This window comes from Petaurus breviceps, unplaced genomic scaffold (assembly GCF_028583685.1).
Source record: "Petaurus breviceps papuanus isolate PSGF00001 unplaced genomic scaffold, PetGlider_PUasm1.0 91041, whole genome shotgun sequence".
NCBI classification, from domain to species: Eukaryota; Metazoa; Chordata; class Mammalia; order Diprotodontia; family Petauridae; genus Petaurus; species Petaurus breviceps.
In genome coordinates this window covers 14,461,951-14,486,023 of record NW_027187400.1, presented here as the reverse complement: position 1 = coordinate 14,486,023, position 24,073 = coordinate 14,461,951, and the positions used below count along the sequence as shown (strand labels likewise).

At 44.4% G+C, this 24,073-nt stretch overlaps 2 protein-coding genes and 1 long non-coding RNA gene across 6 annotated transcripts in view; 1 reads left to right on the top strand and 2 right to left on the bottom strand.

Moving 5' to 3' along the window:
• The window catches only part of LOC138154412 (aflatoxin B1 aldehyde reductase member 4-like), a 351,006-nt gene that overhangs the window by 90,787 nt on the left and 236,146 nt on the right, over window positions 1-24,073 (bottom strand). The window lies entirely within an intron of this gene.
• CAPZB (capping actin protein of muscle Z-line subunit beta) overlaps window positions 1-24,073 on the bottom strand; it is a 168,246-nt gene that overhangs the window by 17,299 nt on the left and 126,874 nt on the right. For all 4 annotated transcript variants that reach the window (XM_069079157.1, XM_069079160.1, XM_069079158.1 and 1 more), the window contains exon 5: window positions 2,047-2,188. In XM_069079157.1, coding sequence (XP_068935258.1) covers window positions 2,047-2,188 — 142 coding nt within the window. The remainder of the gene's footprint in view (window positions 1-2,046; window positions 2,189-24,073) is intronic.
• LOC138154418 (uncharacterized) lies at window positions 48-2,136 on the top strand. The gene is made up of 2 exons (XR_011166603.1): window positions 48-170; window positions 1,586-2,136. It is a non-coding gene; the product is annotated as an uncharacterized lncRNA (long non-coding RNA).

Genomic DNA, 24,073 nt, shown 5'->3' with positions numbered 1-24,073 from the left:
GGAGAGAGGGAGAGAGAGAGAGAGAGAGAAGAGAGTGTGGGTGTGACACACAGACATGACCAAGCCCTCCTTTACAAATATCACACTGGCACTGGTGAGGTTGGAGAATGGATGGGACAGGGGGCCAGAAGCTGTGAGGAGGGAGACACTGAGGCTGAGGCTGTTCTGAGGTAAGAGTCCCCACAATCTGATATGAAACAAGCTGTCGCACACTCCTCTTCTCACTCTCACTTTAAGCCTTTGCTAACTGGTTTCTGACCTCATCATTCAAATGAAAATGCTCTCTGCACTTACCAGTGATGTCTAAATTGCTAAATCCAATGGCTTTTTTCTTACTCCTATTCTTTTCTGATGCTGCATCATGACACCATTAACCACCTTCGTCTCCCCCGGTTCTCGGGTCTCTGCTTTTTGGTTCCCTTCCTGTCTGGCCCCTCCTTTCCAATTTCCTTTCCTGGCTAATCATCCATATTGTGCCCCCTAACTGTAGGTAATACCCTAAAGCACTGTCCTGAAGCCTTCTCTTTCTCTACCTTTTTTTACCTCATCAATCCATATGGATTTAATTAGCAACTCAATGCAAATGACTTTGGAATCTATATATCCATTACTACTCTCGCCTGAGTGACAGACCCCCCCCCCCCCAAGGAAAAAACACCAACAACGGCCTATTGGACGTTTCTAACTGACTGCATCAAGGTGTCTCTTGCACTCAGTTCTTCACTCAGATTCTGTCCAAAAAACTGAAAACATGGCCCTGTTCCAAACTTTGTTACTTCTGTCAAGTCCTCACCACTGTCCTGTCCTCCCAGCTGCAATCTGGCTGTCATTCCTAACTCCTCATGTCCAATCCAGGGCCAAATCCTGGTATTTCACATCCACAAAACCACTCACGTAGACTCCCTTTTCTCTTTCATGAGGCCACCTCCCTTGTTTAGGCTCTCATCACCTCTCACCCAAACTGTCACCATGGACTCCTAAGTGGTTTCCCTGGCTCAGGGCTCTCCTCACTCCAATCTATCCTGCAGAAAGGACAGATCTGACTACATCATGCCCTTATGCTGAAGAAATTCCAGGGTCTCCCTATTACCTCTAGGACCAAACACAGATTTCTCTGTTTGACATCTGGAGCCCTACACAGCCGGGCACCTTCCTGTCTTTTGGGCTTGCCAGAGTGTGCATCTTGCAGCTCCTCACACACGCAGGCCCTAGTTCCCATCTCTACCTCTGCACTGGCTCTCTTCCTTTCCTACAATGTACTCTGGCCTCCTCCAAGGCTTGGGTCAAACACCGCTTCTGAAGGAAGCCTTTCCCGTTCCCACCATATTTCTTATATACCTAGAGATGTACCTGTAAGCTCCTAAAAGGGAGGGAATGTCTCCCTTTTGTCTCTATGTTCACTGTACCAAGCACCAAGGAGGCACGGAAAGGCTTGATTAGAAGTTACTTTTTAAAAAACTTACATGTTTTCTTTAAAGTCCCAAATGATTTTAAACTCCTGTCAAATTACTCTGAAAACAGAGCACTATGGGGGCTGCCTTCATTTTGTATATATTCATGTGTGTCCATTTTCTCTCCCTAACAGAATGGAAGCTGCCTCGGGCCAGGGACAATCTGCATTTTGTCTTCTTTCCTCCAGCATCTGGCAGAAGCTGAGTACATAGCCAGCAACTGAGAGATGCTTGGTCGCTGCTTGACACAGGCACCAAGAGCTACCCCCACTGCACAGCTACTTGGTTTTCTTTACCAAGGTACAGGGTTAAGTATCTGGTAGAGGCTTAGATTTTTCCAAGTATGAGTCTGCAACCAGGGAAAAGACCTATTTTCAATCCCTCTGGTTTCTTTATCATTGTTATTCCTATTATATAATTCTGACTTATCTTTGTCCAAATGGCTTCAGGGTATTTTCCAGCATTAACAGGGGTTTAAACTCTACCCCATCTACTCCCTGCTTTAAAATAAGAAACATCAGCTGCCATGTAGGATCGTGGGGCTTAGCTGTCCTGAATCAGATGCCGCCTCTCTCAGCTGTGTCAATGTCTGTACCTGAACTTCCACTACATGGATGGAATCCCAACAGCCTTTGATCTTCTTTGATCCATCGCCAGCCTTCTTAATGAGGATCACTCCTGCAAAGCCATGATCCAGATCCCAGAGGTAGACAGAGGAGACACCACCTTCAAAATACCTGCAGAAAGGAGGCCCAGGTAGCTATTAGATGTGAAACTTCCATGCCCAGATTCACCAACCCAAGTCCCAGGATAAAGACACCCCACCCCTTCCTCTTTCATTTGGCCAAGAGCCACTAAATGGGTGCTCAGGACTCCAGGGTGTTCCTGCTTGGGATACCAGTGCTAGGATTTCCATTTATCTTTTGTAATAAAGATACTTTATAGAAGCAGAAGAGGAAACAAAAGTTATAGTAACCGTGACAGTCATAGATTCCTTATGGATCTGAACAAACAGGGCCTCCTGTTCCAATAGCAGAGTAGCTAGCTACAAAAGCTGGCCAAAGTTCATGGTTGTGCTGAACAACATCATTCCCATTTTTGCCTGAGTCAGTCTGGAGGAACCCCCAAATTAAGATAAAATGTACAGAGGGAAAGAAAAAGGAATGGAAAGTGTGGCAGGGTATGCCAGAAATGGAAGTCCAAGAGATGTAGATGTCAATTTCTCTTCATTTTCAATGGGATGAAGACAACACTGTCTTCATCTTGGAAGCTAAGGTGGGGCTGGGAGGTGGGGGGAGGGGGCCGGGCACACCGAGCCATGGTCAGTCACAGCAACTACTATTTCAGGCTGGTGATAATGATAAAAATACTGACGGCTGACATTTCTATAGTGCCAGGAAGTTGTAAGTACTTTATGTAGTTTGTCTCCTTTAATCTCACAACTTAGGTAGTATTAGTAACCTCATTTTGCAGAAGAGCAAACCCGTCCCTAGAGAGGCTCAATGTCTTGTCCAGGGTCCTATGGTTAGGAAGCGCTAATCTCATGTAACTATGAGCACACTTCTCTGCCTGAACGAACACTCCAATCTGTATCAAGCCCAGCATCAACTCTATTGTGAATTTAAAACTACTGATACTCAAGAAATACTTGGTACTCAAGAAATATGATATTATATCAAAACTGACAGAGCCATTAGGCAGAAAGGCTGACCTTAAACCTCCACGGTAAGCAGGATAACATATTCTGCAATTTAACAGTCTGGGCACAAGAAAACCCATTAGAATCACAGAACGTCTGAGTTGGAATTGGACCTTAGAGACCATCTCATCCAACCCTCTTATTTTACAGCTGGGGGAATGCAGGCCTAGAGAGCAGTGACTTGCCTAAGGACACACAGTTGGTTAATGACTGTGTTAGAACTTGAACCTTGGTCCTCCAACCGCCACACTAGCATTCAAAGTAACCAGTCTCCCCACCATAAAGAACCTGTCCAACCAGCACTGGGAGGAAATGTTTCCAACAGAGAGTTATTTTGTTTCATCTCATTCCTAAAACTTTGAGGCCATCTTGGGGGAAATGGAAGACTCTACAATAAGCTTATTTTGCTCAGGGATTCCACACCAACTGAGGAAACACTACATCTGGGGCTCCTCTCCCTGGCATGGAAAGCCCTCTGTAGTCTGGCTTTGGCACCTTCCCAGCCTCCACACATATGATGGCGAGTCCAGCCAAAATGTGCCTCTGAACCTCTGCCCCGTGCCTTTGCTCATGAGGCCCTGATGTGGGGAACATACTCTCTGTTCCTTTTTATTTGTGGTCCATCTACTGAAGCCTGAAAGCTCAACAGCCTAGATGATCACCCCCCACCCTTCCTTGCTATTCCTCTGGGATGCCCTCACCTTACAGACCTCCCTCACATTGTACCTTAGATGCATTAATCACAGATAAGTTTTTAGTAGAGTTATCTATGCCTGCATCTCACCAGCCCCACTTGCTTAATGCTGAACTAATCAGATCTTTAGGTACAGCCCGATATCCTACTGGGGCCAAGTTCTAGAACTCTCTGGGTTATCTCCTGGAAATCCAGTGTGATCCCAGTGTTTTGGAACAGCTTGACTCAGGAAGGCAGCCTGGACCCAAAGAGAAGGCCATCCTAATCAGAATACAGCCCTCCTGAGAACCGCACATATCCAAATGGGGTCCAGGCTATAGACTAGGTCATTTCTGTGAGTCCACAGGAGAATTACCATGACATATCACCTGTAATCCTGGAGCACGTTCAAGAGAGATTTAATAAGGATTCAAAGTTGAAGCCATTACAGGACTTGGAATTTTATAGCGCCCCAGAGAATCTAGCACCATAGGCTCTGCAAGCGTTCCTGCCTGTTTTGTCAGATTTTAATGACTCCCTGAGCCAGTTAGCTAAATTATTAGTCAAGCCTACAATAATGACCAAATTAGCTTGAATCAGCCCACAACAAGCTCGTTAACACTGTTTCTTTAGGCGGCTGATCACTGGATTCTAAAACCTGGTGAGTTTTCCATCCAGTCTGCCTGTCGGGAGGGCAGCCCCAAGTCAAAAGGGAGAAAAACAACTTTATGATTGTGGCATCCCTTATGTGCCGGGGGAAGTGGAAGAGCCAGTAACTCCCTCTTACTTTTGGCCTGGCAACCACAAGGCCACATTGGAAATATGGCTTGGAACCCCGGCTGGCATTTTCATCAGTTGGCTCCCTAAACAGTTTTGCAGCTGAAAAGTTTTGGGTCTTTGAGGCCCGCCAATCACTCAACTTCCCAAATCCATGATACCATGTTGTTCTTGGGTGGATGCTAACCCAATGTGCACCGGAACACTGGAGGAAATAGGGAGGGTGGAACTAGTCTAGAAGGAAACCAGGAGAAAGCTTGGGGGCCTGACAGCGCTCCAAAGCCCCAGGTAGCTTCCGTTCTCTCCTCCTGCCCCATCCCAGCTTTCTGTTTATGTCCAGAGAAAAAAACAGGAGCATGTCAACATTTTAGAAGGTGGAACTGGTCATTTCCCACTCAATGCCCCACCCTGTGGCCTGGCAAAGCGGAAAATCCTCCACTTCTTCCTTTTCTTTCATGAGAAGCTTCTCTCTAGAGCTCCTCATGGCTTCTTATCTCCTGCTGCTCCCTTCTCTCCCTCCACTCATGGCACCTCTCACCAGGTCCAAAGGACCAAATGACCTGAGGCAGAAGTGGTATGTTATCCAGACACAAAGGGATTTCTTTTTAGTTTTCAATGATAAATCACTGCCACAGAACTAGAGAGTAAGAAATAATAATAGCTTGTATTTATATATTGATTGAAAGTCCACAGAGCACTTTTTATCTCTGCTGCCTCCTCAAAGGTCTCCCCTTGAAGCCAGCCCATATCCCTCTTTGGAAACAGGGCAGCCCCTGGCTGAGCCAATCTGTTACGACAAATAGCCCTGACTTTTTGAGAACAGTTTTGCATTTCCAGCACCTAAATGGATGGCTGCAGCCCAGAATAATCACAAATTCCAACCTGCCTGACATTCGGGGTGAACAGAGAAAAGGGACTGAGGGAGATCTGAAAAGGCTCTTTGGAGTCACCCAGAAATGTCAATGCCCGCGCCCCTGAGTGCTGTCAGGAGAGCTCCCCAAGTGCACTCCCTCTAAGACAACGAGCAGAATGATTATTACAGGGTCTACAGACAGATAACCCATTACATGGTTTATGGGCTTGCTCTGCGCGTGAAACATTAATTAAAGAGGGACCTCAACAAGCTTTTGGAAATTTATCCTTACCTACTGTACTTTGATCATAATGACATGGAACAGGGGAAAAAATAATTTTTATGTGGTTCACATTTATGAGTTTTTACATAAAGGCTTTTGTGGGTATTTTAAGAATGCACTAAAATGTTGTCTGAAACCACATGAAGCCATCTGACGAGGCTCCCGCCTGAGCTAACAGCACACACATGGAAGCACTTAAACTGGCCTTTGTATATTTAATGAGTCAAATAGTATTAATATTGTTTAAATGCTAACATGCCATTTCAATCAGGCGGCCTGGCCATTGCCGATGACTCCCTCCTGGGCCTTGCACGTCAATGGGAACAATCCAGTGCAGCCGTGTGTTGAGGGCATGCTGGGATAGGCATGAGCCGAAGGCTGCCGGGTGTTTTGCCAATGCCCAAGAGTGTCAGAATTTCACTGGCTTTCTAGGAGGAGAGAAAGAGGGGAACATGCCTATTACTGATCACAGCTGGGGGGCAATGTGGGCAGAGAGGCCCTTCCCCTTCAGAATGGTCTGTTTTCCCTTGTAAGAGTCTTGGAATGACTGAAACAGATCAGAAAGCTCATGGGAAGGGGTGGAAAAAACATACCAAATACAGATGGATTGTAAAGAACGGAGAACTTATTTTAAATGGAGGTTTCCCAAAGAGAAATGTGTATTCTTTTTAAAGAACTGTTACATGAGTTAGAACACTAGAATTATTACTCCACTTTTTTTTAAGGTAAAGAATGAAGTGACTCACTATAGGTCACTGAAAACCAGGTCTTCTGACTCTTGAGTCCACAGAGGAATCTTCCCATGGCACCACTGTTGCCTCTCACAGAACAAAAGACAAGGAACCAAACTGGAAATCCAATGCACCCTGGACAGACAGGCAAATGAAATCTATTTTATCACTGAGATTCCAGGATTGGACCTGGGAATAGGAGAACTGGGTTTGAGTTCTAATTAGGACATTTCCCATTTGTGTGCAGGGCAGGTGGCTCCCTGGAGCCCTGGTTTCCTCATCTGCAAAATGGACATAGTAACATCTGTACCCTCCCCAGTTCACAGGGCTGCCTGCCGTGGGGAAGGGACTTTGTGAATCTGTAATTCACACTCCAGAAATGAGTCATCATCCTTATCATCAACAAAACAACTAAAATTAAGCCTTCGTAGGGTTTAGTCTAAGAAGCAAAGCCAGATTCCTGAGGTCGGAGACCAAATGCCTCATTCATCAGGCTCTCCTCTACCACAAGCCCATGGAAATCACTTTTCCAGTCTGAATAATGGAAAGGCCTCATACACAGCCTTTATGTCCATTATCCTTAAGGGGTGTGTGTGTGTGGGGGGGGGGGCTGAGAACAAAGCCCTCCAACCTAACGCTTCACACTCAGAACAGCCTGTTTCACGGAAGTAAGAAGAAAAGAAAATATTCAGGCTCAGAAAGCTTTATGAAGTGTCTGAAACTGAGGTGCTGCAGAAAGACCCAGGATGGAAATCTGTCTCTGGAATCTGAGCTCTAAGTGTGAATTACCCAATTCCTGTGCTGGCCAGCCCAGAGCCATGGGCTGGGCCTGGGCAAATGGAGCACTGTGAAGTCTGCCTTTACATTCTGTCTTAAGAGAGTGACTGGATGGCTTCAAGGATCAAACACATGTAGGAAGGGAGAAGGAAGGGGAACAAGACTGGTCAATTAGTAAGATGCCACTTCAGCACAGAGAAGGTTTAGAGAAACCCTGGGGCTCCTGAGGTCACTCAGTCCAGCTCTTCTGCTCACACAGGATACAGTCCTGCAGGCTGTGCCAAAACTGATCTGGTGCCAGGAACTTCTAGAGGGTTTGTTTGCATCCTTGGCTTACCAGTGGCACACAGCCAGGCAAAGGCTGGACAGGGCCTGAAGACAAGCCCAAAGTATTCTGAGTCTACAAGGCTCATGGGGTTTTCTCCTTCAATTTGCTTTTTAGACTATTTTGAAAGGAAGCCAAATCAAGCAGTATTTACTTAGTGTCCAGTATATGCCAAATAAAAGAGACAGTAGGGATGGAGCCCTAGACTGGGATGGAGGAAGACCTGGTCATCACTTGGCCAATGTGGCTGTAGACAGTTTGCTGCTTAACCTCTGACCCCCAGGAATCTCCCCAAAGTCAATTTCCTAAATTACAGACTGGCTCTGATCTAGATGTATGGGGAATCATGTCCTCTTCTCCTTGCCACATTTCTCCCCAAATCACAGCTGCTTGATATCCCAACAAATAACATTATGGGAGTGGGGAGGAAGGATTAGAGGGACTCTCAAAGACAGGTATCCCTGGTTCTTTCCAGTTCCGGATCTATGAGCCTGTGGTGGAGAAGGCCTGGTCCTTGATCTCGGAGCATTAACAGTTTATTTGGGTAATCCAAACTTAATGTAAATAGGAGACAAGTAGAGACGAGGATATAATCAAATGTGCTAACCTAGGTGGGACCATTTATGTGTTGTGAGGGTTCAGAAAGGAAGGACTGAACAGGCTAGAGAAAGCGTCCACAGGAAGGAGATTAAAGGAATCCAACCTGGAATAACACATTTATATATTCTTTATTTTTTTTCCTTTTTAGAGGGCAATTGGGGTTAAGAGACTTGCCCAAGGTCACATGGCTAGTTTTTTTGTGTTAAGTGTCTGAGGTCGGATTTGAACTCAGGTCCTCCTGACTGCAGGGCTGGTGCTCTATTCACCGTGCCACCTAGCCACCCCGACATTTATATATTCTATCTTACAAAATACTCTTCTGAGGTGGCTAGGATAAGCATTACCCCCATTTTATGGAGGAGGAAACTGAGGTCCAGAAGTGTTCAACAGCTTGCCCAGGGTTACCTAGCTAAGGGTTTGACTCATTTTTCTGGGTCTAAGATTGCTGTACTATCCTAAAGAACAGCCTGGCTACCCCAAGGGTCAAATTCAGCCTGCCATGAGCTCTTGTATGGCTGGTGTTTTACATTTTAAAATATAATAAAAATTTATTCAAAGATATAGAAAACCATTCTTAGCAGGTCTCACAAACGGACGTTTTGCCTGCCCCTGTCCAAGACTAAGAAGGTGAACAAGGGAAGGGCAGCAAGGAGCAGGGCACGGATGGGAGCGCACTTCCCAGACGTCTCTGCATTGCAGGCAGGGGAGCCAGCCAGGTCAGGAGACTTCTTCCTCTACCTCAGGCCACATAAGAGAACCTCTGCCTTGAAGAAGGCACTAACCAGAAAAACCATGCATGAACTCCCCCATCATTTCAAATCCTTTCATGAGGGATTTGCTCTCATCACCATCATTCAGTAACGTCTCTTTCTTTGAAGTTCATTCAGCCCATATTTATAATCCAATTCTGATTCTGGTGGCTGGTGGTTTCTGACCTCAAGGACATTTCCCTTCATTGTTCAATGAGGTCAGTGCCTGACTGCCAGGCCTTTTCTCCTCTTTAGCTCCTGCTGAAGATGGGGATGCTTTGTTCCTTGCTACTCTCTCCTTTCTAGGTTTTCATGTCTCTACTCTTTCCTGGTTCTCCTCCTAGGTGTCTGACCCCTCCTCCTTCTCAGGCCCTTGCTGTGTCTTCATCATGCCCATTAACCCAAGACACTGTCCTAGGCCCCCCTCTCTTCTCCTCTACTAGGTACTAGAGGGCAGCTCCTGCTGAGGGCTGCCTATTTTTGTAGGGTCCTCCAGTTAAGAAAGGTTTTTAAATTTTGAAATAAAATAAAGCTTTACCTTAAAATGTAAAAGCCATTCTTAGATCCAGTACAGAAGCAGGGCTGGTTAATCAGGCCTTCAAAGCCATAGTTTCCTATATACTATTTCACTTGGTGATCTTATCAACTCTCATGGATTTAATTACCATTTCTATGCTGACTATTTTCAGATTGATTTGACCAGTTTTCTGACCTCCATCCAGTCTTGTTATTGCCAACTGGACATCTCAAACTGGATGTCATACGGTAACCTTCCCCTCTCCCTAACTTCCTTTATTATCATCACGTAATTACCGACCCCTCCTTCCCCTGGGTCCCTTGGGCTCACAGACCAGGGGTCATCCTTGACTTATTATCTCTCACCCCCTCATATCCAATTTATTGCCAAGTCCTGTATAGTTTATCTCCATAACATCTCCTAAACACACTCCTCTCTTCTGACAATGCTTCCACTCTGGTGCAGGCTTATCACCATTCCCCAGACTACTGCAACAGCCTCTGGTGGCTCTGCCTGACCCAAGCCTCTCCACATCACAGCCCAACCTCCATTTAGCTGTCAAACTGATCTTCTGAGAGCTCCAGTCTGACCATGATGCTCTCCTATTCAGTCAACTCCAGTGGTAAAATGCTCTGGCTAGCTTTTAAAGTCCTTTATTCCTTTAGGCCTCTACCTTTCCAATCCTCTTACACGTTTCCTTCAACCATGTACTCGATGTGACCCAGTGACACTGGTCTCCTTGTTCTTTCTTGGTAAAAGACACTCCCCATCTCCCAACTCCTTTGTTGCCCTCCTATGCTTGGAAGTCTCTCCCTTCTCAACTCCCCTCCTGGATTTCCCAGCTTTCTTCAAGTCTAAGATAATATCCCACCAACCACAGGAAACCTTTCCCAGAGTCTTGTAATAATGTTAGTGTCTTCCCTCTGAGATTACCTCCAATTTTTCCTATATCTGTATTTTTGTAAAAGGTTGTATGTTGTCTCTGTAGAAAAAAAGGTAGGGACTTACCGAACTCTCCTAAATTCCCTCCAAATAACTTAAAAATAATGCCTCAGAATGAATGCTGGAGTGGCAGAACCCACAAAAGGATGGGGTGAAACAGTTTTTCAGCCCAAGACAACTCAGAAGGTTGGCAGGAAAGGTCTGTCACACAAAGGTGAGAATGGAGTGCAGGCCTTGCCCTGGCGGTGACTGAATTAGTGGTGACAGTGATGGCTTCCAGAGCTCTCAGCCCACACACAGTAAGGGGTTGGACAACTGGTCAGGGCCTTCTTGGCTGGCACTGGATGCAGGACTCTGTCACACTGCCAGTACTCAGATTCAGGCTGCAGTCCTGGGTCTTAGGTCCCAAGGGCAAGGAGAAGCACTAGCACACCAGAGTTTGCAGCCACAGGGGAGTAGGGGATCCTGGTCACAGGTAGAAAAGAGTGCTTGTGATTACTCACCGACCAGGAGAGTAGTAAATACACTTCTCCTTAGATCATACTACCTTGGAAAAACTGAAAACTCACAGTCCCCTAGAACTAGGCTCTGGAAACAGGAGTACAAAAACACCTGAAACTTGTGAAAGTGTTTCCCTCCACTTTGGGAGCAGAGCCCAACTTTAACATATAAAGTTAAAAAATCAAGAAACAGGTTGGGAAAATGAACAAACAAGAAAAAAGAACCTGACCACAGAAAGTATGGTGGAGGGAAGATGAAAACACAAATTCAGAAGATAATAAAGCCAAAACGTATATCCAAAGCCTCAAAGGAAAATAAGAATTGGTCTCAGGGTCAAAAGAAAGAATTCCTGGATGAGCTCAAATAGGACTTTAAAAATGAAATTAGCGAGAAAGAGGAAAAATTGGGAAAAGAAACAAGTGATGCAAGAAAACCATGAAAACAGAGTCAACTAAAGAAAATAACACCTTAAAAAAACAGAATAAACCAAATGGTAAAAGAAGAACAAAAATCCACTGATGAAAACATCTTTAAAAGCAGAACTGGCCAAATGGAAAATGAAATACAAAAATTCACTTAAGATAAGAACTTCTTATAAAGTGTAATTGGCCAAATGGAAAAGGGAGTAAAAGTTGCTCACTGAAGAAAATAATTCCTTAAAAATTACAACTGGGCAAGTGGAAGCTAATGACTCCATGAGACATCAAGAAACAATAAAACAAAATAAAAAGAATGAGAAAAATGGAAGAAAACGTGAAATATCTCATTGGAAAAACTGACCTGGAAAACATATCAAGGAGAGGTTATTTAAGAATCACTGGACTACCTGAAAACCACGATCAAAAAAAGAACCTAGACATCATCTTTCTTTCTTTCTTTTGCTTTTTGGAGGGGGGAAGGTAGGGCAACTGGGGTTAAGTGACTTGCCCAAGGTCACATGGCTAGTTTTGTGTTAAGTGTCTGAGGCCAGATTTGAACTCAGGTCCTCCTGAGTCCAGGGCTGGTGCTCTATTCACTGTGCCATCTAGGTGCCCCAATTCTTTTTTTTAAATTCTTTTTTTATTTTGCAAGGTAACTGGGGTTAAGTGACTTGCCCAAGGTCACACAGCTAGTAAGTGTGTCAAATGTCTGAGACTGGATTTGAACTCAGCTTCTCCTGACTCCAAGGCCAGTGCTCTTTTAACTGCACCCCCTAGCTACCCTAGACATCATCTTTCAAGAAATTATCAAGGAAAACTGCCCTCATATTCTAGAACAAGAGTTACCGGTAAAACAGAAATGGAAAGACTCTACCAATCTCTTCTAGAAAGAAATCCTAAAATGAAAACTCCAGGAATATTATAGTCAAATTACAGGGCTCCTTGGTCAAAGAGAAAATATTGCAAATAGCCAGAAACAATTTAAATATTGTAAAGCCACTGTCAGGATAACACAAGATTTAGCAGCTTCTACATACAAAGAGCAGACGGCCTCAAATGATATTCTGGAGGACAAAGGAACTAGGATTATAACCAAGAACCACCTACCCGACAAAACTGAATATAATTCTTCAGGGGAAAAAAAGGATTTTTAATGAAATAGAGGACTTTCATGCATTCCTGATGAAAAGACCAGAGCTGAATAGAAAACTGACTTTCAGATACAAGACTCAAGAGAAGCGTATAAAGATAGACAGGAAAGAGAAATCACAAGGGATTCAACAAGGTTAAACTGCTCACATTCCTATATAGGAAAATGATACTTCTTACTCTTAAAAATTTTTTCATTACAGGGCAATTAGAAGAAATATACAGAGACAGAGGGCATAGATGTGAGTTGAAAATGACAGGATTATATCTAAAAAAATAAAATTAAGGGGTGAGAAAGAGCAGTTTACTGGGAAAAGGGGAAGGGAGAGGTAGAATGGGGTACATTATTTCACATAAAAAAGGCATAAAAGAGCTCTTACAGTGGAGGGGAAGATGGAGGAGGTGAGCAAGATCATTTGCACAGTGAGTTTCTTGAGGGCAGGACAGTGTTTTTGCCTTTCTTTGTAGCCTCAGCACATAACCCACTGCCTGCCCATGAGAGGCTCTTAATAAATATTTGTTGACTGACTGACAAAGTGATCTATGAGGTTTATTTTCAGTGTGCACGTTCTATGCTAAGTGACACTGAATAAGGTGACAGTCTTCTGAGGACAGTGACTACTCATTTTCTTTCTTTCTTTTCTTTTTTTTTTTTAAGCAATCGGGGTTAAGTAACTTGCTCAAGGTTACACGGCCAGTTATTTCTGGGTGTGGTGCTGAGTGTCTGAGCCCGGGATTCGATCCCCAGGTCGTCCCAACACTGGAGCCGGTGCTCTTACTCGCTGCACCACCTGGCCGCTCCTACTCATTTTCTTTTTTTTTGCCTTTTTTTTAAGAGAGGAGGAGGCAGGGCAGTTGGGGTTAAGTGACTTGCCCAAGGTCACATGGCTAGTAAGTGTTAAGCATCTGAGGCTGGATTTGAACTCAGGTCCTCCTGACTCCAGGGCTGGTGCTCTATGCACTGTGTCACCTAGCCACCCCTAACTACTAATTTTCATTGGTTATCTAGCCATAGGACAGTGACATCTGCCACTGTGGGGAACCAGCAACAGGCACTCAGTCACAACAAATATCAGGGCTTTAAGACTATGGCTGGATGGATGTCAGAGCTAGAAGAGTCTTTAAAGACCATGTAGGCCAACCTTCTCATTTTAGAAATGAGGACACTGAAAAGTTAAAACCAAAGAGCAGAACCAGGATCAGAACCTAGGTCCTCAGTGTGGGTCTTCCACTGGTGGTCCCAAGGTGTGACAGGCACAGTTTCCATTAAAACCTCAAATTCATTCTGAGGAACGACTGACTACAGTCTCTTTTCTTGAAATGCCATTTCTCTGCACATGCTTCCCAGCCCCTCCTTTCCTTCTGTGCCCCAGTAGGCACAAATAAGGGAATGAACAGCTTGGTTCTGAAGAGGGAAACACACACACCAGGTGCTCAACCTGGAAAGAGGGGAGACAAGTCATTCAGACACCTAAATGCTAATGGATGAAAGGCAAAAGATAAACAATTGATCAGGAAGTCTGGATTTCATTCTAATCCACTAAAAATTCCCTTCTCATTTCTATTATTGCTGTGTGCAGTAGGCTCTGGACAGAAGCGGCCCCCAATTTTTTCACTGTACCATTAAACATAGGGAGTGGAGGGAGAATTCACAGAACTCTCAAATGGGAGAGGAACCCATCACCTGGTTCAGAGGCACCTCAGTGGTCCTCTCATCCAGACAATCCTGAAGCACTAGCTTTCTCTAGCATCCCCAACAAGCAGACCATTCAGTTTCTGCTAGAACACTTCCAGTGATGGTGACCTGCTATTTATCTCCAGAAACTCCCACTATTAAGGGAGCTCTTTCTTATATTGAGCTAAAACATACCTCCTTGTAAAGTCTACTAACTAATCCCTAGCTGTGACCTCAGGGGACCAAAAAAAAATGAATAAAACGCATGATAACTGTTCTAGATCATGTCCCACATATGACTTTCCTTCAGATAAAGTGCTGTCAATTCCTTCAAAAGATCCTGGTATGGTATGGTTTCTAGTCCCCTAACCATCCTGGTCACCCTCTGGACAATAGTTAGCATCCTATCAATGTTCTGCCTGGGATTGGGGGCCTAGATGGTAGCAACACAGTACTCTAAACTGTTCAAAGAAGGCTGTTACATACATCTGAGATGCTACTTCCTACATCAGCATGATTGAAAATCTGCCAATCATGGAAAGTAAACTTGGCACCACTGAACATGGAGAAAGCCCCAAAATTGCCCTGTGGGTGGACCACATCCACAACTCATGTAAGACCAGTCAGAATGTTTGTGTATTCAACCCAAGTTTACTGACCTTGCCCCAGAGTCTGCCTGTGGACTCAGGACAGGTATTTTACAGAGCCTTTTTCCTGTACACAGGTGCAATAGCCCTACCCCAGGGCAAACATACCAATCCGCTTAGGCATATGCAACTGCAATGCCAGCCATGCTTTACAAGGGCACATCTGGACTGCGGTTGCAGAATGTTACAGCAATCTTTGCGCAGCTTTTATTTTTTCTTCAAGAGAAAGAAATCTCTGCAACAGGCAGCCTTCTTTGGCAAACAAGCTCTGCTTTCTGAAGGTGAGGGGTTTGGGATGTTGCACTGTTCTTGGTGACAGCACTAACCTGTGCTATACTCATCCCCTCGCCCCACAATATTTAGTCTGAGGAAATACATTATTTCCCCATTTTAGCTCAGCTAAGGTCACTTTATGAAAACTTGGTCATTTCATGTGACTTCTGATGGGTCACTTAACTGTTCCCGGCCTCAGTTTCCCAACTTGGATCAGGGAATTAAGAGACATGCTGGCAAGTGTCAAAGGTAAAATCTGACACTCTATTCACTCTATGGCGTTAGGCCCCACCCAACTCCAGCACTGTCCATTTTAACTTTCTTTGTTCTCTCTGGCTCTGACACTATCTACTCTTAGTGACTACCATCAGGAGAAACAATGTCTATGAAAACCATAGACCGGGCAAGCTGACAGAAAAAGAGGAAGGGGGGGGGGCGTTTCGGGGAGAGGAAAGAATCACAAGAGACTATGGAGTTTCAGTCTAACCCCTTCATTTTTCAAGTCTAGAAAATGGAAAATCTGAGAAATTAAGGGGCTGTAAGTCAGTGGCATATCAACAAGTCAAACCAAGGCCTTGCTGCCCCCAGACCACTGCTCTCAATGCTATCCCCAAGCTGCCCTTTGGAGAAGAGGAAGGGAGAAAGGGAAAAAAACCAAACCCTTCCAGATACTAGATGTGAAGGAGACCAAGAGAACATCAAGTGAATGAATGAACGAAATCAATCTTGCTGGTGGCAGGATGGGGAGGCCTGGCTGACACTGCCTTGTGTGTCACAGGCTATCTCCCAGATCAGGCTCTTTTAATCTTTTTTTAATTTAATTTTTTAGATCTAGGCATTTTTAAAGGAGGGTCGAACTTCCTAATGCAGGGTTAGGGGAACATATCAAAGTGAATGGGCTTCTTTTCACCACCTTCCTAACTTCCCCCATGGCCTTCTTTCTAGAAGAAAGCAATCAAAGACAGCTGTCATTAGGGTAGAAGTGGGATGCCCACTTGGACAACTGCCAGGGGCATCTGGGAGTTGGAATTCTCTGTATGTTTGGATGCAAAATAACTGTGTGCAGAGTTTTCCTGGCTCTGATCTTTTATGGGCAGCAGTGAAGGGACAGGCACTCTAGAAACTGAAATAGTTAAGTTAATGTTAGCAAGTCACAAGGACAAGCATTCTCAAGGGACCCCTGGCCTCACTCCTCCCCCCATTCCCCAATGCCCCCAGCCAAAGCTCTGAATGAAAACCACAAACTGACTCAAACTCAATTCCCTCCAGAGGAGGAAAGACCTGTCCCTTGAGGACCCTCATGGTCCTCAAACTTGCCTCTCTAATTCAACTCCCTCCCCTGGCAAACTGGGTTTCCACCTAAATGCTGAAGTAATCCTATAACACCAGGGCTGCCTAATTGCTTAGAAGGCTGGGAAGCCCCACAGCAGGCACTTGTGTTCTAAGAGGCTCTCATTCTGCATGGCTGAGAAGACAAATAATATATGTCAAAACCAAAATACTAATTATACCTCTGACAAGCTAGATCCCAGAGCCCACTGTACAAATCAAGCTGTTCTCTGAGCAGATGTAGGATGGAAGCTGAGGAACTGCCTTCCCTGGAGGTCTCTGGAGTCAGAGGAAATTGAAATCTCCCTTGTCAGGACAAAGTGTGGAACTGGAGGAGGGGAATGGACTAATGGAGCTCACCAAGTATCACAGTCCTGAAATCTTTGAAAATCCAGAATTTATGATAAGAGTCACATATTCTTTGAAATGTTTTTGTACACATTTTCTCAAAGGCTCCTCACAAAATCTCTGGGGTAGGTTGAGGAGGCATTATTAATTCTATTTTGTAGAAGAAATTGATCCCAGAGATCCCAGATACCTGGTTCTAGGTCCGATAAAATTCTTAGGAGACCAGGGCCTAGGAACAAGGACTTTCCTTTCTATCACAGAACAAAGCCCTTTAACACAGCTTGTGTATGACATACCCTACTTTGTAACATATACCTGCAGGATTCATTTCCAGATTCTCCCACTGACAAGCACTTCCAAACTGGGCTGTTATCACACTCTGTCTTGTATAATACTGATTTGTGTACTGTAATTCCCTAGACAGAATGCAAGCTCCTTGAGGGCAGGGAGTGTGCTTCAGTATTCATCTATACAACTAGCACAATGCCTTGTATGAACAGTTAATGTCTGCCAAACACTTCCAACAGCTTAGCCCATTAGTATGATCACACATGAACAAGTGATTAACAACCTTTTGATGGAATGTATTTATGGGTCTCCAAACTGCATTTGCCCCACACTCCATTCCTGTCACACAGCCAACTGCAGGCCTTCTCCCCAGAAAGGCCCTGTAGCTATGGACAATCTTTAATGTGAAAATACACATAGCTGAGCCCCATGTTTGGCTGTCAGCTGATCCTACTTGCCAGGGGTGTCTAAAGGAGGTAGAAGGGGAGGCACTGGCTGGGAGTGGATTTGGGAAGTGGCACATCCCCTCGAAAGCTCTTATTCCCTCACTGGATCCCTACAACAAACCCAGGAGACGGGTGATACAGGTGTTCACCAGTAGGAAGACTTCCAGAATTACAGCAAAGGGAGGCACTTCAGAGACCCTCCCTGAAAAAGCATCCTCTCTACAACATGTCCAAGCTCTCCTGGAAGGCCCTGAGTAAGACAAAACATGCCACAAAGGCCTCCTGAGGCAGCCCTCTCCACTCCTGGAGACTTACAGTGGTTAGAAAGTTCTCCTTCTACTGAGCTTAAAGCCACCTCTAGAAACCACAACTGTTCTCTTATTTTGTCCTGAGACCAGGCAGAACAAATCAAATACTTCTTCCAAATGATTCTCTTGAAGACAGCTTCTCTACCTTCTCCCAGTTATGTCCCCAGGCCCCAGGCCTCTCAACTGACTTGTACTGAATGTGGAAGCCCTTCTCCATACTGGGGCCTCTCCTCTAGACACACGCTACCTTATCACCGACCTTCCAAAAATGTGGTGCTCTGAACTGAGGACAATTCCACACATGCCGTCTGACCAGTACAGAGGGTTGTTGTCTCTAGTCCAAAATGCTCACGATGCCTCTTTAATGTGGTCTAAGACAGCATCAGCCTAGGAGGCTGCCACTTCATGCCTCTGGCTCACTCTGAGTTCACAACCCATCTCAAACCCTAGGTCCTTTTCAGACAAATAGCTGTCTGGACATGTCTTTTCCCTGTTGTATTTGTGAAGCTGATTTTGGAACTTAAGTACAGAATTTATATTTAGCGTTTATGACACAGTAGATAAGAGTACTCAACCTGGAGTCAGGAAGACCTGAATTCAAATCCTACCTCAAACATTTGAGTAAAACTGCCTCAGTTTCCTAGTCTGCAAAATGGGGGTAATAATAGCACCTAGCTCTTTATGAAGAGCTTTGCAAACTTTAAAGTGCTACATGAATGCTATTATCATTCTTCCTGTTTAATTTCACTGTACTAGAATCAGTCCAACAGTTTAGCCTGTCAAAAGCTTTTCAGGTCTTGACTATCATGCAGTATCTTAGCTATTGCTCCCATTTAAGCATGCCACCTATATTTAATCAAATCCTGAATCAAGTCAATGAGAAAAATGATATGTATTTGACTTTGACTTGACAGCAGCCCTATTTTGAAGAGAGGGAGAGAGAAGAGAAAGGGAGAGAACTCCCCATCTTTTCTCTGAATTCTTCTATCTCCAAGGAAGGACAGGGCTGCCTCTACTGGGGCCTCCATATTCTGTCCTTATACAGATGAGGCACATCCCCAGACTGCAACCTGATGGTAGGATGCAACTACAGGAGGAGTACGGGAAGTGAGGAGAGAGAGGAGTCTGGGCAAACAGGGACACTGAGGTACATTTTAGGCCCCAAACAGGGGGAAGGAAAACGCTGACTGCATGGAAGGGCTGACTGAAGTTCAGAAACACTTCAGCCCATTTCTTGGTAAAGCAGGGTGAAAGGACTGTGAAAGAAGTCTAGGCTTTCCTTTGCAAACCTCTTTTTCCAGAGAAGAAGGGCTGACTAGAAAAGCTAATTAAAGCCTTTGAAGATTATCTCAGACCTGGAGCGAAGAAGAAAACAAAATATCATTCCCCACCCTGCTCCCCCAATTCCAAGACTCTGGCCTTCATTAAGCTTTGATTTCAATCAATTGTACACCCACTAAAATTAACTTATAAGGCCAATAAATTGCAACCGCATGTTTGAAGGTATTATCTGCTTGGAGTTAAGAGCCAAGGATCGCAGCACACAGTGTGCAGATGGGAGTAATCATTGTTGGAAGAAAGCTATGCCAACCCATTCAGTTAGAACATCTGGCCTCAGGCGGAACCAGGGTTAAGGGAAGCAGCTGTGAGATCCCAACCTGAAGGCTACAATGGAAGTTTTCTGTTCTCACTGGGAACCTAAGACAGGCTAGCAGATCTTGGGGTTCAATGGGTCAAGTGGGGGGGTTCATAAAGCTAATGCTCACTGAAAATCAGCTGATGTGGGTCTAAATTTTTCCTACACAATGGATCATCTAAGTTGAACCATGGAGGTGGTTTTCTGACAGATGGGCTTTGTGAGGGCTAGTGTTTAGACAACAAAGTGATCCAAACTCATATTCTAGATGGAGTCACCCTTGGAGAGGAAGAATGCCAATCTAACCCACTGACCAACCACAGATGAGTTCTTTCTTTCTTGGGTCATCTTTCGTCTTCTCTCCCAGGGACTAAGTTCTAATGACATTCACCTAAGTGCTCAGGTGAATTAGGAAGGAAAAACCTTAGAAAGGAATCTTGGGGTGGGGGAAATGAAAGCAACATACATATAGAAAGGGAAGAGAGTGATGAAATTTAGGATGACCGGAGCTGATATTAACCATTCCCAGGATCAACACTCTAGCTGTCATCTCCTAAGAATTTTTAGCAAACTGACAACCTCAATATAAAACCTGAGTTGGTGGGGGCTGAGCTATTAACAGCTCCCCAATATTTATTCTTGAAGGAAAAAATGGTTACCATTACCATGCTTTGGTCCTCTTCCTTTACTGATGACAGAACAGGCAGTCAATAAAGGGCAGACTATTTAGTTTAAAAAGGGGAGATAGAATTGGAGGACATGGTGAATAATAACACGAACCCAGCCTGGGGGAGTTCAAAGGGAATAGTACTTACTGCCCAACTCCTCCCCTTGCCTATAGCCTGCTGCTCTTTCTCTGGCTTGGAGGAGGAGCAATGATAATACTATACTAGGACTTTCCATTCATAATTAGGAAATATTTTGTAAAGGTCAGGAGAAGGGATGGTATTTGCTTCTGAAACCATCCCTCTTGGAACCATGCATAAAGCAAGATGGCACCTCCAATGTGGAATGAATACTGGACTAGGGATCAGGAGATCAGGGGAATGGTGCTGATAACTCATGAGCCATGTGACCTTGGTCAAATCCCTCTGCCTTTCTGGACCTCAGTTTCCCCAACTGTAAAATGAGGGGCCTAGTAAATAACATGGCATAGAAGAGAAATCCACATAGATGGTGGCCCAATGAGATTTTTTTCCCATCACTAAATGATCCAAGCCTGCCAACTTAACCCCTGGCACTAGTAGGTTACATGGAGGTCTCAGCACTGGTGGAAGGGCTCTGCTGGTTTAAAAGTTCACATGTGCTAGCTAATTCAGTAAAACATTTGCACCAACACCTTGCCTTCTCTGGCCCCTTGGGTCAAAATTCAGTTGAGTCCAATAAGCATTTATTAAATATCTACTTATATACAATGAGGAGAGAAAAACAGAAATGAAACAGCTGCTCACCTCAAGGAGCAGGGGGAGAAGAGAAATATCCAGATTAGTAAATACAAAATATATATTTAAAAAAATCAAATACAAAGCATATTTTTCTAATCAAGGGATTAGGAAAAACAGATTAGAATTGGCACCTAAGCTGAATCTTGAAGGGAACAACGGATGCCAAGAAGTGGAGATAGAGAGGGAGGGAATGCCAGTCACTTATACAATGGCACTGGGACAGGCTGGTCATACTACAGGGGCAGATGGGCTGCATCAGGCCCATGAGCTGCATGCTGGACCCTCAAGGCATGGATAACTTCTAAAGCCCAATTCAGCTCTGAAGTTCAATGAATCCAGAAAGTGGCCTGAAAGGTCTGCTTTTCAGTCCATTCCCATGACTGCCCACATGAGCCTATTAAATCCACACACTGATCACTTGCTTTAACTCCCTGGAGAGTTAAGTGTTCTTTAAAGAGAATTAGGGATCAAAAAAAAAAAAAAAAGAAGTCATAAGAGAGGACTGCGACTTTGCCCCATGACAATGTCACCTTGAGAATGAAGGTAATGCTATCCTCCTGCAGCAAAAAAGATGCCCCCCAAGGAAACCACCAGCTTCAGCTCTCTGGGAGTGAGTGGCACTTCTACAGGGCGAGCCACATCTCACTTCTAAGTCACTTTCCATTCGTCTAACAATGTCTCCAAAAGGATGAGTGGTAAGGAGACACTGACTGCAACAAAGGTTAGGGGCCAAAGGGGACTAATACAGGGGAAATGACCAAGAAACTAGAGTGTATTTGGCTATAAAAACTAAAGTTGTCTGATGATGGGAAGAATTCTCTCACATGCAACATTTGGTTTTGAGATCAAAGTTGACTAAGAAAAGGGGACACTAGGATCCTTCTTTTAAATTTATTCCAAACCTCTCCTTAGGACTTTGGAGGATAAGATTAAAAAAAAACAAAACCTCCATTCTTAGTGAAGCTTGGCTTGGCTGGCCTTTTCAAAATCAAACAAAGATGTTAGCTAACCCGCCTCAGACTAAAGAAAGAGGCTCCCCAGCACCAACCTTTTGTACCCTCTGCAGCCATGCTGCCAAAGAAATCAGATGAATGTTGTACAGTTACTCCTCCACTGAGGACTCCCTTGGATACCTAATTGTGGCATCAGGCATGGAGAGGATCAGGATTCTCATGAAGAGCAGAGTTAGCAAGGCTTGGACACACCTGGTCTGAGTAAGACGGGCTGTCTGGCTATCCAAAAACTAGCCTCAAATAACGTGGGGAGGTTCATTCATCACTACAGGCCTGGCTACCAGGAGATGAATTTATTCCAGCCAAAGCAACTCCAGAAGGCTTTTCCTAAGGTAAAGATGAGCTTCCAAGTGTACTCATGGAGGGAGTATCTGCTTTGATTAAATACATCTGGGAATATTGGCGCCACAAGACCTGGGTTTAAAGGCTTGCTTTATTATTTACTACAACGACATGATGACGATTTCACCTCCATGAATTTAAGTTTTCCTTGTGTTAAAAATGAGGTGGGGACTGGACTTAAGGCAGCTAGATGCTCTGATGGAGAGGGCACCAGAAGTGGAATCAGGATGAGGTGTGCTCAAATCTTGCTTCAGATCCAAAGTTAGGGGACCCAGGGCAAGTCATAGATCTCTATGTGCCTCAGTTACCTCATCTGTAAAATGAGGGGGATCGAACTGCTTGCCCCTAAGGTCTCTTCTGGTTTTAAAGCCTGTGGTCTAGTTTATCACACATCTGGTTCCTTGTCTTGGAGAAGCAAGATCATAAGAGAAAAGGAAATAGAGGACATGAGAGAGAAAGGAGAGAAGAGAATAGAAGAGGAGGAAAAACGGAAATGAGAGAAAGGAGACTGGGGCAGTCTGCAGGGGGAAAGTGCACCCAGGTGTGGATCAGGGATAAAGATTTTTCTGAGTGACCTCTCAGGTCCCTCCCACCTCTAAACCCTATCATTTTAAGCACAGCCATGACTGCTGCCTTACATTCTTTCAATGACTTGCCTTTGTAAGGTGAGGAAAACAGAAAGTAGCAAGGAAGGGATAGTAAATCTTCAAACTCAGTCTTGATCTTATGAATAATCAAAAGTCACAAGAATTCTGAATTATAAGAGACTCAGAAAAAGGTTCAATGGAAGTAATGATTCTTCTGCTCATATCTTTCTTCCAGTTTCTGTTCTGGAGGAGGATAAACAAGCTTCTCCTAAGTAGACAAAACTATTCATTTTTCCAGGCCTGGTCCATGATTTGAGTATTTCCTGCATACAACAGCATTCTTGTCCTCTACTCAAGGTGGGAGAAGTCTCCATCTGTCTCTGTCTCTTTCCTCTCAGCCTGAACAGGGAGGCCTGGCTAGCATTCTTTTTTTTTTTTTTTTTTGGAGGGGAAGGGCAGGGCAATTGGGGTTAAGTAACTTGCCCAAGGTCACGTGGCTAGTAAGTATTAAGTGTGTGAGGCCAGATTTGAACTCAGGTTCTCCTGACTCCAGGGCAGGTGCTCTATTCATTGTACCACCTAGCCACCCCATGGCTAGCATTCTTGAGCCTCTATTTAGGCCTGTACTCGCCATCCCCTATCTTGTCCGGGAGTACCATAAAAGTCAGCATGTGACAGGCTGGCTTCACCAAAAGCCACAGACATGAGAAAGGTGGCAAGGTACAGTATTCACCCATAAACAATGTAGTTTTTGCTAAATCTTTTTTTTGGTCAAAATCAATGATAGGAACATTGCCAAAGTGAAAAGTCAAGTTCAGCATTCTCCTTTTACTTTAATATGAAGACTTCTGAACATCAGTGGTCACCTGGGTTGGTTGGTTGGTTTTTTAAATGCCCGGGGATGGGTTTGGGTAATAGTTTGCTGACCCCTGTTCTAGAACATCATTATGTATCCTGATTGGGCTTAATCTTCCTAGAGAGATAGTGCTGCCGATGAACTCTCTGCCTGCCCACTGACACCAATATAATTCATCCACAGCAGGGGTTCTCAACCTGGGGTACATGGAACTACTGACAGATTTCAGAAGGGGGAGGGTAAAGGAACCTAGATGAGGAAAAATATTGCATTTTTAACATTACTAAATTTCTAAGTGAAATTTAACATTTCCTTTGATTATTTTACAAAACATTCTTCTGAGAAGGAGAGGTGTCCCAAAGGGTCCACAAGAAAAAAAAGGTTAAGGACCCAAATCTGGAGTATGCCCTTCTACTTCCTTGGACCAAAAGAAA